This window comes from Triticum dicoccoides, chromosome 7A (assembly GCF_002162155.2).
Source record: "Triticum dicoccoides isolate Atlit2015 ecotype Zavitan chromosome 7A, WEW_v2.0, whole genome shotgun sequence".
Taxonomy (NCBI): Eukaryota; Viridiplantae; Streptophyta; class Magnoliopsida; order Poales; family Poaceae; genus Triticum; species Triticum dicoccoides.
The window spans coordinates 89,209,608-89,223,993 of NC_041392.1; the positions used below are offsets into that span (position 1 = coordinate 89,209,608).

Sequence of the window (14,386 nt, forward strand, 5' to 3'; positions counted from 1 at the left end):
GACAAGCGAGGTCTAAGCTTGGGGGAGTTGAATCGTCCATTTTGCATCATGCTTTTATATCGATATTAATTGCATTATGGGCTGTTATTACACATTATGTCACAATACTTATGCCTATTCTCTCTTATTTTACAAGGTTTACATGAAGAGGGAGAATGCCGGCAGCTGGGATTCTGGGCTGGAAAAGGAGCAAAAATTAGAGACCTATTCTGCACAGCTCCAAAAGTCCCGAAACTTCACGGAAGACGTTTTCAGAATATATAAAAAATACTCAGCGGAAGGGATTCACCAGGGGGGCCACACCCTACCCACGAGGGTGGGGGCGCGCCCTACCCCCCTGGGCGCGCCCCCTACCTCGTGGGCCCCCTGGTGACCCTCCGGTGGCCATCTTCTGCTATATGAAGTCTTTCGATGGGAAAAAAATTAAGAAGCCATCTTCTCGGACGAAACACCGCCGCCACAAGGCGGAACCTTGGCGGAACCAATCTAGGGCTCTGGCGGAGCTGTTCTGCCGGGAAAACTTCCCTCCCGGAGGGGGAAATCATCAGCATCGTCATCACCAACGCTCCTCTCATCGGGAGAGGGCAATCTCCATCAACATCTTCATCAGCACCATCTCCTCTCAAAACCCTAGTTCATCTCTTGTATCCAATTCTTATCTCTAAGTCCGGGATTGGTACCTATGGGTTGCTAGTAGTGTTAATTACTCCTTGTAGTTGATACTAGTTGATTTATTTGGTGGAAGATCATATGTGTCAGATCCTATATGCAAATACCCCTCTGATTATGAACATGAATATGCTTTGTGAGTAGTTACGTTTGTTCCTGAGGACATGGGAGAAGTCTTGCTATTAGTAGTCATGTGAATTTGGTATTCGTTCGATATTTTGATGAGATGTATGTTGTCTCTCCTCTAGTGGTGTTATGTGAACATCGACTACATGACACTTCACCATTATTTGGTCCTAGAGGAAGGCATTGGGAAGTAATAAGTAGATGATGGGTTACTAGAGTGACAGAAGCTCAAACCCTAGTTTATGTGTTGCTTCGTAAGGGGCTTATTTGGATCCATATGTTTCATGCTATGGTTAGGTTTACCTTAATACTTTTGTTGTAGTTGCGGATGCTTGCAATAGAGGTTAATCATAAGTGGGATGCTTGTCCAAGTAAGGACAGTACCCAAGCACCGGTCCACCCACATACCAACTTATCAAAGTACCGAACGCGAATCATATGAGTGTGATGAAAACTAGCTTGATGATATTTCCTTGTGTCCCCGGGAGCGCTTTTCTCTATATAAGTGTTTGTCCAGTCTTGTCCTTTGCTACAAAAAGGATTAGGCCACCTTGCTGCACTTTATTTACTTTTGTTACTTGTTGCTCGTTACAAATTATCCTATCACAAAACTATCTGTTACCACTTGTTTCAGTACTTGCAGAGAATACCTTGCTGGAAACCGCTTATCATTTCCTTCTGCTCCTCGTTGGGTTCGACACTTTTACTTATTGAAAGGAATATGATAGATTCCCTATACTTGTGGGTCATCAGGTCGCGCGGTGGAGTTGGCCTAAGGGCATGGCCAATGCATAGCCCAGGATGATGCCTCACATGCCATGTAGGATCAGATAATAGAAAAGGTAGGTTCGGATGGGGTAGCGGGATCCTCCTCATGAGACGGGTGCTTAACGATAAAAAGTTGGTCCGGTGCATAAAGTTGAAAATGTTGAAATGGAGAGGAGGGATGCATATGTGGTGAGAGTCACTTTCTATTCTTTGATGAGGTCCACTGGTAGTAGCTTGCATTGGGGAGAAAAAATCAACACATATGTTTCAAATTACTTTTTGTCGTGAGGCATCTGTATTCATATGCAACCATTGTACATGCCCTAAGAATAACTCTAGCATGGTCAGCATATCAACAGCTTCAAAAAGCTTTCCAAGTTTTTTTATTTTGGCTGCAGAAACTTGTGCCTTTGTGCAAACATATAGTTGCCAAAAATGATAGCTTATTTTTTTCGGTTGATTCCAGCTATTTGCATATAAAGGTTATTGAAGTATACCATTAATACGAATGCGATTAGCTAAATGTATTTATTTATCTTTTTTGAGATGAAGAGGTTACTTGTTCCTCATATCTTCGTACCAGAATGTCTGTCATTCACCCCTGCCCATTGGCGCCCTCCTCTCTTGCTCCCTTTTCTTAGGGGTAAAACCATCCTATTTTTCAAAAGGCATCGGGAATTGTCAATGCGACGACATGCTGAATACAGTCCGATGGAATATCAAACAAACCTTAGAGTTCATTGCTTCCATTTGCTGATCTCCTCGGTCCTCACCCATTTGATCTTGTGGTCATCACAAGATTTGAGCATGCCCTTGATTTCTTCAACAACCGGCCCATCTGCACAGAGGATTTTTGCTATCGTTTTTTTGCGAGAAAATTTTCGATCTATTCATTAACTGTCAAGGTAGTACAAAGAACATCAGAAGTAAAAATTACAACCAGGTCCGTAGGTCACTTTGCGATGACTACATGCACTGGAGCGAGCCGAAGGCATGCCAAACATGCTTACCATGCTTTTACAGATATGATGTCATGCAAGGTACTTCCTACTAGTTTCAAAGAATATCTTACATTACAGGACATAGAGTGTACACTAGAGGTGAGCCCATGCTCGACATGGAGGGCCTTTCGGCCCTTGAGAGGGAGGGCTAGCTCTGCATAAAGGGTGCATGATTCAAATACAGCGAAGGGAAACCGGGACAACTTTTTGGTCCTGGTGCCTGTTGGTTTTCACTTTTTATCGTGATTCTAGAGAAGATGGATTCAACTACTCGGACTTATGGCATTTATTTAACATAAGAAAACTAGACATGCTCATGATGAGGCTATGGACTCTTTTCCAATCCAAAGAGGTCAGGCACATTAGGGACAGACGTTGATTTCATTGATCCGTGTCCTTGTTAGCGGTGCTCGGGTCCGGATCTGGGAGTCGAAGCTTGTCGCGTCTGTCCTGGGTTTACCGTGGGATACAGGTGAGTTGCCGAGCGAAAGCTCCGTGCTTTGGCACCGATGACGGCGAAGCCTGCGGGCGCCACTATCTTCTTGAAGATGTTGTCCTTGTTCTCCTCTCTGTGTCCGGGCTCTGGGTGAAGACCCTTGTCCACTCCGGACTCGGCAGTGGCGACGCTATGCGCCGTTCTCCCTCTTGAGGGCGTCGTCGTGGAGCCTAGGTGTGCTAAGGCATGGCGTTGTACTCTGATCTCCCCTTGTTCTTCTTCGGTATCGTAGGTCTGCATCGTACCGAGATCTCAAAATCTGCTTTGTAAGAGGACCACCTCTCCACTATGTATCTTTCGGCCGTGTATTTTGGTCGGTGCTTTATCTGTAAAGTGGGGCGTGAGCCTGTTTTGAGGAGTGCCTTTGCACCTGGTACTAGCTCAAAAAAAGGAAAAAAAAACTTTGTTTTTGCCCACTCTAGTTTTTGCCTACTTTATTTATACCACTCTAGAATTTGACATCTCATTTTTGTCATTCTAGGCTTTTGACAATGTATCACAAATGCTATTTGTTGCAAAAGCAAAACTATTTCATTTCACTTGGGACACTCTTAGCTTTTGACAATGCACAATTGCCAAGAGTGACAAAAGTGAAATATGAAAAAACTAAAGTGGCATAAATAAAGTGGGCAGAAACTAGAGTGACAAAAACAAGGTCCCCTTCCCCCTATGTGTCCGAGTACTTTGCGGGGCGTGGGGAGCTCAGAAAGATAAATCATGCATCAACATGGCGTATGAATCCACGTCAGTTTTACAACCTAATCAAAATCTATTTGTTACACACGTAGTAACGCCCTTTGGTTCCTTATGCATAACCGACCAGCGGATCCTTGTGGTCATTCTATGATAATACTCCCTCCGTTTCAGTTTACAAATCCTGCGCATATATCTAGGTTGTCAATTTTATCATCCTAATATAAATTATATAACATGAAAATTATACCGTTTAAAAATAGAACATCTGAAGTTTATATTGATATATTTTTTGTAATATATGACTTGTATTAGATTGATCAAATTGACAACCTAGGGTACGCGCACGCTTTGTAAACTAAGAGAGAGAGGGAGTACTATGAGAATCAAAGGTGGTAATGGCCTCAACAAATGAGACCTCAAAGATATCAAGGACGCCATAGAACTCCCTCCGTCCGGTGACATCTAGCTTCAAATTTTGTCCACAAAAAAATGTACTTCTATCTTCCTAATGCACTTTAAAGTAGAGAAAAAATACTTCTCTCTCATCACACTGTAATCAAGACCAATAGCAATCTACACATGATCTTTTTAATTTCTACATGCACTTGGCTCATAGGGGGTTGAGTAATTAAAAAGGAGATAGATGATGGCTTGCACCTTTCCAATGCATTTTTTACTCAAGTCCATAATTTATCTTAAAATTTTTAGATGTACACTCTTTATTGGACGGAGGGAGTACGTTTTACTACTTGTCTAGGCACACCAACGAAGCAATCTATGCCCGTAAAGTTTGCTGCAATCTCATCCACCACTGCTTTCCCCGTTTGCAATAATGCACTACTTCTCCGTTTGCAATAATGTTTTCCAAATGATAATACTCACACGTGTGGCGAAGCAATTTCGTCCACACGTTTTTTGATCGTAACTTTAGTTACCAACTTTAATTGTGAAGCATGACAATTTTCTATTTGGTTGGCAAGTTTCAATTTTTTGAGATCCTTTTTTCTGGATGACAATTTTAATGTAAAAAACGTGTGGACGGTGTTACTACATGCTACACGTATGACAATTATCGACGTCCTAATGTTTTGCAATAACCACCGGGAAGCGTCACGTCTAGTTTTACATGTACGCCAATATGTGTGTGTTAGTTCGTGAGTACAATCCAGTGAAGAGTCATAGTGATTTAAAAAACAGCATGAGCTTGATACAACACAAATATATGCATTTACCTTATCTTGCCGTCCCATGCAGATATACGAGTACATTTGTCTTGTTTGAGTTTCTTATTATTATACTCTCTTCGTTCTTAAATATTTGTCTTTATAGACATTTAAATGACTACTACATACGAATGTATGTAGATATATTTTAAAGTGTAGATTTACTCATTTTATTTTGTATGTAGTCATTGTTGAAATGCCTAGAAAGGCATGTATTTAAAAACGGAGGGAGTACTAAATAAAAAGGCCGCACTCCTCAGATCACGTGTAGGAGTGTATCCCTATCCCACATGGATGGATATTTTTATTCGAGCTCACATTGCATCTCACCCTCCCTATCCACACACAGTCAGCCAGCGTGCACCTCGGGCTTCTTCCCAAATCATACTGCAATAAGCTGAGGGTGTCTTTTTTGCATGGTATAAAGCTGAGGGTGTTGTTGTGTCTCAGTTGTTCATTACGGAGTACTGTATTTTTTAGGAACAGCGTTTATACCAAAATCCCGCAGAAATCAATCTCTCTATCTCTCTCTTTGGATGAGTCGATGCATAAATCAATTTGTTTTTTCTTTGAGGTTTTGCAGAAATCAATCATGTGAACCAAAGTGGGCCTCAGCAGAGCATTGCATGGGCCGGGATGGCAAAGCAGCAGCTCCGGTCCGCCATCGTACCGGCCCATAATATTCCGAAAAGCCCAACAAGCCCATATACCCCTTGCATCACACGCAAAACTACGCTTTCGCCCAACAAAAAAAACGAGGGAAGAAGATCAAATGCATCAATGAAAAACAGGGGGCAGTGAATAGCACATGTTAATTACTCTAATTATTCAACAACACTTGGTCGGAAACCACACGGAGTTGCTACACTCGTACTCCACACCACAGGGAAGAAGAAAATCGGCCGGTCGAGATACACAAATCGCAGGGACGCACAGCACTGGAGCAAGCAAGTACTGTAGCATCCACACCACACCACACACTAGTATAGTAAAGCTATGGCGAGCCGAGCGGCCACGCAGGCTAGGCGTCGAGGTCGGTGGGGCACTGGAAGCCGTTGGGCGGGTGCTTGCCGCAGGTGATGAGCAGCCGGAGCGCCACGGGGAGGTAGATGTTGATGTTGAGCACCCGCGCCCGGATGGTGGTGCAGAGGCACAGCGCCGCGTCCAGGTCCGCCACCCCCTGCACCAGCGGGCAGCACTTGCTCCGCGCCTCCCGCCCGATCACCAGGTGCACCAGCCCGCTCAGCACGTCCACGCACGCGTTCAGCTTCAGCGCGTCGATCGGGCACGTCTTCCTCCCCGGCCCCGGCGACGGCGGCGGCACGTAGGGCGGTGTCGGTGGCACGTAGGGCGGTGACGGCGTGTATGGTGGAGTTGGCGGGACGTAGGGCGGAGTGTATGGCGGCGTCGGCGGGACGTATGGTGGCACGTATGGCGGTGGAAGTGGCGTTGGTGGCACGTACGGCGGACTTGGAGGAATGTACGGTGGCGTCGGCGGGGTGTAGGGCGGTGGGCTCGGCGTGGGCGGCACGTACGGCGGTGGCAGTGGCGTAGGAGGGCCGTATGGTGGAGTCGGCGGTGGACGCGGCGTCGGCGGCGGGTGGCACGGCGGGCATTTGTGGCCCGACGGAGGGCCGTGGTGGTGCTTGGGCGGCTTGCCGTGGTGGGGCGGGTGGTGGTGTCCAGGATCACCACCACCACCACCACCGCCATGTCCCGGCGGGCAGTTGCTCTCGTGCCACCCGTACGTGCCGGGCAGGAGCAGGACGACGGCGACGCCAATAAGCAGTAGCGAACACACTCTGGCAAGGCTGGCCATGGCGCCGGGGCGTCCGGACAGTGCGCGATCCCAATGCCAATGCGGTGCCATGAGACGCACCCGTCGACTGAATTTATAGAGGGGACATGCCAGACGCCCGCGCCATGCCGCGCGCCAGGTGTTCGACGGGAGCCCACCTGGCGACCGATGGCGCAAGAGGCCACGGGCGGCGCGGGGCTCACGGTCACGGGCGCGCACTGCACGCATACAGAGGCGTCGCTTCTCTAGTTGTACTCCATGCGCCCGATGCGCGCATGCCGCCATGGCACGGGGCCGCGAGTGCGCGACGCGCCAGCTGAGAGAGGGAAGGAGCATGAGAGTGGAATGTGAGGCTGACTGAGGATTTGTCCTTTGAGACGCGACTCGCGCGCCCGTGAACTGTCAGGGTTTTGGCGCCTTCGCTGACTCTACTCTATGGCTGGACTCTTCGCTTGGGATTCCCTATAGACCAACAGCCAACCAGTACCTTTTCTTCTTAAAATTCTCTCACATTTCTAAGCTTACAGTAGATTGCCGATTAAAAAACATACCGTAGATCAAGATCAAAGTCCAGCCATTTTTCAAGGGGAAAGGGATCCATATCAGTTGTAAAAGTTCATCAGCAATATAAAACACATCAAGCATAATAAAAATTAAATTAAGGTCTCTAGACCACGGAACAAAATCTACCGTTGCCGTTGCGTCCTTGTCACCGCTTTTCTGTCGGAGCTGGCTTGACATTGTCGATGACTGCGGAAGTCTTCATGCACACACACTAAGGACCGCCGCCCTATAGTTGTAGTCGTTGCTGGAGCACCTGACACCAAATCTCGACATCACGCGCATGCAACAAGACACCCTAACTTCCCCGTCCCAAGGAGACGACAAAAATCTACGTCGGAGCTCTGTCGACTAATTAGAGACCGAAAAACAAACTTGAAGAATAAGCGCGGCCATATGCTAGAGGGTCATGTCAATGTAGGGATTAATATTTATAAATATTTACATTTTTTTCTTCTAATGTGCATTTGTCAGTTGATGCCCCTTTCACTTGAAATATTCTCTCGTTATGCATGGCAACCTTGTCCCATGATTGCCGCACCCACTCTATGTCCTTTTTCTATCACATTACACTATATCGGACACACAATGAGTTCTCTCTTTCACTGACTAGTGCATGGATTTTATTTCGGTAATGTAATCTAGCAAACGTCAGCCGGGAAGGGGTAGCAAGCGAATGCATTTTCTTGACAGTCTTAGTTGCGTCGGGGAATCAAATGGTGACTCTTTTGCCGAAGAAACGGTCAACCCCATACAATTAGGGGAGCCGCTACGCGTCCGTCGATAGATGTCTAGTAAACATCCACCGCCTCGACAGCCGTCAGATCTCCGCGCGCGAGCCGTTCGATCTAACTCCTCGCACACGCGCGTCGTCTTCCCGACACATTAATTCCTGAAACAACAACCCAGTTACAGAAACAAACAATCGCGTTGCAGAAACAATTCCTGAAACAGCGGCCGCGTTGCAAAAACAATTCCTGAAACAACGACTGCGTTGCAGAAACAACTACCATGTTGCAAAAATTTGAAGATTGCAGAAACAATTCCTGAGACAACGGCTGCGTTGCGGAAACAACTACCATGTTGCATGCGTCAAGCATGTCGGCGCCGACCGCAACAGAGCAGTAGCGCCGCAACTCCAGCTATTGCAGAAGCACGACAATGAGTCGTTCCTCGCCTGAAAAGCAACTTGAAATGAGGGAGCAGAGGAGAAAAAGAGCTGGAAGGGTAAGACGGAGGAAGCCTACCTCGCCGGCGAACACCGGCTGCCGGCGCACGCGGCGGTGGCCGGCTGGCTCGTGCGAGCAACGGAGTTGTAGAAGCTTGAGGTGGTGCCCGCCATGGCATGCTGCAAGAGTTGGAAAAAAGAGCCGATTGAGAAGGAGATAAGGAAAGAAGGATGTAGCGGTGCAATGGGTCCACATGGACACGCGTCACGTGCTGGAGGCGGTGGACGCCTAGCATTGGATCCGTCGGGTGATGGTAAGAGTTTCTTAAACTACCATTCTAAACGTTCGCAAATCTCAATCTCTCCCGGTGAACATTCGCCAGCTAAGAGGGTCCTTTTATTTTCAGTCTTAAACTTGTAACAACCATATCTGTTAAATAAATCTCAAATAGATATTTCGTTTGAACCCGGCTCTTTCTTTCAATGGTATCGTCAAAACTGAAGGAAAAATGCCCTAAAGGCAATAATAAAGTTGTTTTTTATATTTTCTTATATCATGATAAATGTTTATTATTCATGCTAGAATTGTATTAACCGGAAACTTAGTACATGTGTGAATCCATAGACAAACAGAGTGTCCCTAGTATGCCTCTACTTGACTAGCTCGTTAATCAAAGATGGCTAAGTTTCTTAGCCATAGACATGTGTTGTCATTTGATGAACGGGATCACATCATTAGAGAATGATGTGATGGACAAGACCCATCCGTTAGCTTAGCACTATAATCGTTTAGTTTATTGCTATTGCTTTCTTCATGACTTATACATGTTCCTATGACTATGAGATTATGCAACTCCCGAATATCAGAGGAACATTTAGTGTGCTATCAAACGTCACAACATAACTGGGTGATTATAAAAATGCTCTACAGGTGTCTCCGATGGTGTTTGTTGAGTTGGCATAGATCGAGATTAGGATTTTTCACTCCGATTGTCGAAGAGGTATCTCTGGACCCTCTTGTTAATGCACATCACTATAAGCCTTGCAAGCAATGTGACTAATGAGTTAGTTGCGGGATGATGCATTACGGAACGAGTAAAGAGACTTGCCGGTAACGAGATTGAACTAGGTATGATGATACCGACGATCGAATCTCGGGCAAGTAACATACCAATGACAAAGGGAACAACGTATATTGTCGTGCGGTTTGACCGATAAAGATCTTCGTAGAATATGTAGGAGTCAATATGAGCATACAGGTTCCACTATTGGTTATTGACGGGAGATGTGTCTCGGTCATGTCTACATAGTTCTTGAACCCGTAGGGTCCGCACGCTTAACATTCGATGACGATTTATATTATGAGTTATGTGATTTGATGACCGAAATTTGCTCGGAGTCCCGGATGAGATCACGGACATGACGAGGAGTCTTGAAATGGTCGAGACATAAAGATCGATATATTGGAAGGCTATATTCGGACATCCGAAAGATTCTGAGTGGTCCGGGTATTTTTTGGAGTACCGGAGAGTTATGAAAATTCGCCGGGGGAAGTATTGGGCCTTCATGGGCCTTAGTGGAAAGGAGAGAAGGGCCACAAGGGGAGGCCGCACGCCCCCCCCCCCATGGGCTGGTCCGGATTGGATTAGGGAGGGGGTGGCGCCCCCCTCTTTCCTTCTCCCTCTCCTCTCCTTCCTTCTACTAGGAAAGGGGAAACCTACTCCTATTAGGAGTAGGAATCCCCCCTTTGGGCGCGCCTCTTGTGGCCGGCCCTCCTCCTCCTCCTCCCCTCCTTTATATAAGGGGGAGGGGGCACCCCATAGACACACAAGTTGATCTTTAGCCGTGTGCGGTGCCCCCTCTACAGTTTTTCACCTTGGTCATATTGTCGTAGTGCTTAGGCGAAGCCCTGCAACAGTAACTTCATCATCACCGTCAACACGCCGTCATGCTGACGCAACTCACCCTCGGCCTCAACTGGATCAAGAGTACAAGGGACATTGCCGAGCTGAACGTGTGCAGATAGCGGAGGTGCCGTGCGTTCGGTACTTGATCGGTTGGATCGTGAAGACGTTCGACTACATCAACCGCGTTACTTAACGCTTCCGCTTTCGGTCTACGAGGGTATGTAGACACACTCTCCCCTCTCGTTGCTATGCATCTCCTAGATAGATCTTGCGTGATCATAGGAATTTTTTAAAAATATTGCGTTCCCCAACAAAAAGAAGCCCGACTTTTAGTATACTTTGATAATAAAATACGGTATATGACGTCTCAACCAAGATATGGTAATTAGAAATTATTGGATCTTTATGTTGGATGTTAGAAACACTGCATGTGACGTAAATACAGTATATGTTGTATACTCATCCAAAATGAAACATGGAACGGTGGATCCATATACAATAACCACATGTGGGAGAAAAAACATTATCAGTAATATATAACCCATACAAAGTGAAAACCACGGTAATATTCTACCCAAGTTAGTGCACTCTCAAATAGTGCAACTATAGTCTTGTAGTAATCAATCATAGGTGACTAAAATTTGAGGCAAATGAAAATTAGCAAAGATGATTGTATAATCAATCATGTCAGGAACATAAGTATACCCTGTTCGAATCAAACTGAATCGTGATGTGTTTTGGTGGAAATCAAACTGATTTGTGCATCATTTTCCTCCTAATTAATTCTTGTAAAGGTAAGCAAGCCATATAACATGTTGGTGTTTATGGTAGTGCGTACGCGGTTGGAGCAAGTGGTCAAGGAGATTTTTATCCGACATGGATGACAACATAATCTATAAATAGGTCCTCCACCATTGTCAACAGAGGTTTAGCTTTCGTCGTATTAGACCTTACCATTTGCCAATGTGTCTATTCTATTTTTTTAGTTTCGTATGTTGGTTTGTATTGGTTGTATGCATCTTAGTCATACAAAGACTAAATGACACTCATTTTGCATTGTATCTACTTGATGCTCCTCTATGAGTCAATAAAAGTGCCCTTTATAAAATAAAAATAGCAAGTGTCTAACTTAAAATTAATGTGGAATTTCCATGTGAAAAACAAACATCAACATGTACACCATCGAAGCAGCCATCCAGTTAGAAGAAGATGTGTCGGGGGTTGGGTGCGACATATGCCAATGGATGGCTTATCATGGTGGGAGCGAGTAGAACGTCGCCGATGCCTGGAAGCGGGATGAGGCGTAGACACGAACGCCGGTGTACTTTATCCAGGTTCGGGGCTCTCCTAGGAGATAACACCCCTAGTGCTGCTCTGCGGGGTCTCCGCATGATCACTAAGGCACTAGTGAGTACAATGGTGCTCCTCGAGCTATGTGCTAGAGGTAGAAGAAGGCAGGCCCGCTCTCTCCTTCCTCTAGGTATGAGTCTAGTTCTAACAGGTTGGGAACCCTTTGCATGGGTGTCCGGGGTTTATATAGGCCTACCCCCAGGGGTAGAATCGTAATACGGCCGGGTGTAAGTCCCAGCTGTCAGGGTCTCTGGTCGTCGGCTTCTCCGCCTGCTGCTGGGGCCCGCCGCTTGGTGGGCCCCGCCGACTGGTCTGGTACGGAGGCGACAGGCCGCTCCCGCCACTCGCGGGTCTTGCCGGCTGCTGATTACTGTAGCCGCGATGCTAATGACGCATGCTTGGTCAGGGGAGCGTGGCTACAGTCCCGCCGCCATGTGGGAGATCACTGTAGCCACTCCGGGTATCATCTGGTTAATGGTGCATGGGCTTCGAGGAAGGAACGGGCCGCCTGCTGGGAGCCGGCCTCCTTCAAGTCCGACTGGCTAGGCTTCCGCCGTCTTCTGGGCTCTCGCTGCCCAGTAGGGCTCGCTGCCTGCAGGCCGTACCGACAGGTCGTCGTGGGAACAGGGCTCTGCCCTGCCAGCAAGGACGTCAGGGACGGAGTGGCAACAGTGCCACGTACGGGCAGAGATGTCCGCCTGTACGGAGCACTGTGGCCACGCCTGGCCCTGGATATGGGGGTGATGGGCTACACTGTAGCCTCACCCTGTCTCGTCTTCTTAATAGGAGCGCAGACTCTGAGGGCGCCGTGGGCCGACTGCTAGGAGCCGGCCTCTCTGGAGGCCGCCTGCAAGAAGTCGGCCCGTGTTGGAGTCGCCTTCTAGAGCTTAGCCGCCTTCTGGCAGCTGGCCGCTCGGGACAGCCGGCCACCAAAAGGCGACAGTTCTTCTTGATGTCTTTGAGGGGCGCAGCCAGCCCCAATGTCTTGAAAGGCTCAGGGACTCAGGTTAGGCTACCCGTGACCCATTACTCCGACAAGATGCATGCATCTCCTGATTTGCAGCCTTTCCACTACTCGCCCCCAACCTAGGATGCGTTTGGTTTGAGAGATGGGCTAGGGTGATCGTGAGTATTCCCAACCAATTGGCTAGGGATATCTATTTTGTGTTACGTGAGTGGGTGAGGATAACCCATGTTTTGTTTGGTTCAAAGGATGAAACATTATTGGAATATCCTTCTCATCTGGGCTATGAGGAGATGAATATTTGAAGCCTTTCAGGCAACCCAAAGAGGCGCAAAAGCCCAATACCCATTAGGGTTATGACCTAGGGTCATTTTGGACTTTGTACATGAGAGGATGGGATGCTTTATCCTCCATCCAACAGCCACCACTAAGCGTGACAAAAATCTGTTCATCCTCAAGGGAGAAGAAGAGAGAAAACCAAGTGAGAAAGGTGAAGAGAGAAAGACTGAAGGAAGAAGCAAAAGGAGCTCCTCCCCAAGGTTGTGATGGTCCAGATCAGCTACCTTGTCTCCTTCAAGTTGTGGTTCCACTATCTTTGGTGAGATTGTTTCAATTCGTAGCTCTTGAGCCTAAATCTTGTTGTGTTCATCCAAGATACAAATTGTGATGTATGAGATCCTCTAGTGCTATCTAGAGAAGAACTTATTCTACCAACTTATTATATCCCACATTTGATAATAGTGGAAGAGGATTTGGGTAGCTTCGGCCCATGATTTTCCCCCTCAAGTTGGTAGGTTTTCCACGTAAAAATCTGGTGTTTCTTTGTTGATACTTGCTGCTGTGCAGAAAGTTACTCCTGCCACAAGACACTCGCCTGAGGAGCGTCTTGTGTGATGAGTAACTTATTTTACCTCCATATATGCTGCTGCATATCTTTCCTTCCGTGCTAAGCAACGATTCTTGAGTTACTACATGATGTGGTCCTTAGGTTACTTTATTTTCGATGCAGTTTGTCAGTTCACCACAAGTGTCATTGTGTGCAAATTCCCAACAAACATGGTTGGGGATATCCATTGGAGTGTTTTCTTTGAGCCTTTGAAGGATGAGTGATGGATAAGGACTGTGGTGACCTTTTTGATTGACATGGTGAGATTACCTCCATAATTTGGTATTGTTTTTCAATGCAAGGCAATAAAATACTTCCTCCGTTTGGAAATAACTGACGTGGTTTTAGTTCAAAATTTGAGCTAAAACCACGTCAATTATTTCCCAACGGAGGCAATATAATGTACACCAATAATTAAAAAAAAACTATTCCAACAAGATACCAAAATAATAGTAGAAAATAAACTTGAACTTCATGACATATAACAGTTCAACACTCCATAGGTAACCCAAGTACATACAACTCATAGCTCAACATTCCATAGAGCACTAGAACATATAGTTCAATGTTTTGATGGTAATCAAAAGAGGTTATCCAACAACCCATGGTTACTGTCTTGGTTATCCAACAGTCGCGTCGCCCTCCTTGAGATCCAGCTGCAACCTCCGCAACTGTCGGCCATCACACTCGATTGCTGGAGAGGTAGAGAACGGACGCAAAGGAGAAGAGGGCATGAGTAGAGAATGAACTCACCTCTCATAGCCTCTGCTAGA

The 14,386-nt window shown here is 46.6% G+C and overlaps 1 protein-coding gene across 1 annotated transcript; it reads right to left on the reverse strand.

Moving 5' to 3' along the window:
• Positions 1-5,760: 5,760 nt before the first annotated feature.
• On the reverse strand, positions 5,761-6,862 carry LOC119332234 (36.4 kDa proline-rich protein-like). The gene has a single exon (XM_037605418.1). It carries the CDS (start codon positions 6,847-6,849, stop codon positions 6,001-6,003), a length of 849 nt encoding a protein of 282 aa, XP_037461315.1. The 5' UTR covers positions 6,850-6,862; the 3' UTR covers positions 5,761-6,000.
• Positions 6,863-14,386: the final 7,524 nt, after the last annotated feature.

Excerpts from the sequence above, each read along its gene's own strand:
- LOC119332234 (XM_037605418.1), bottom strand. The coding sequence starts at position 6,849 with ATGGCACCGCATTGGCATTGGGATCGCGCACTGTCCGGACGCCCCGGC.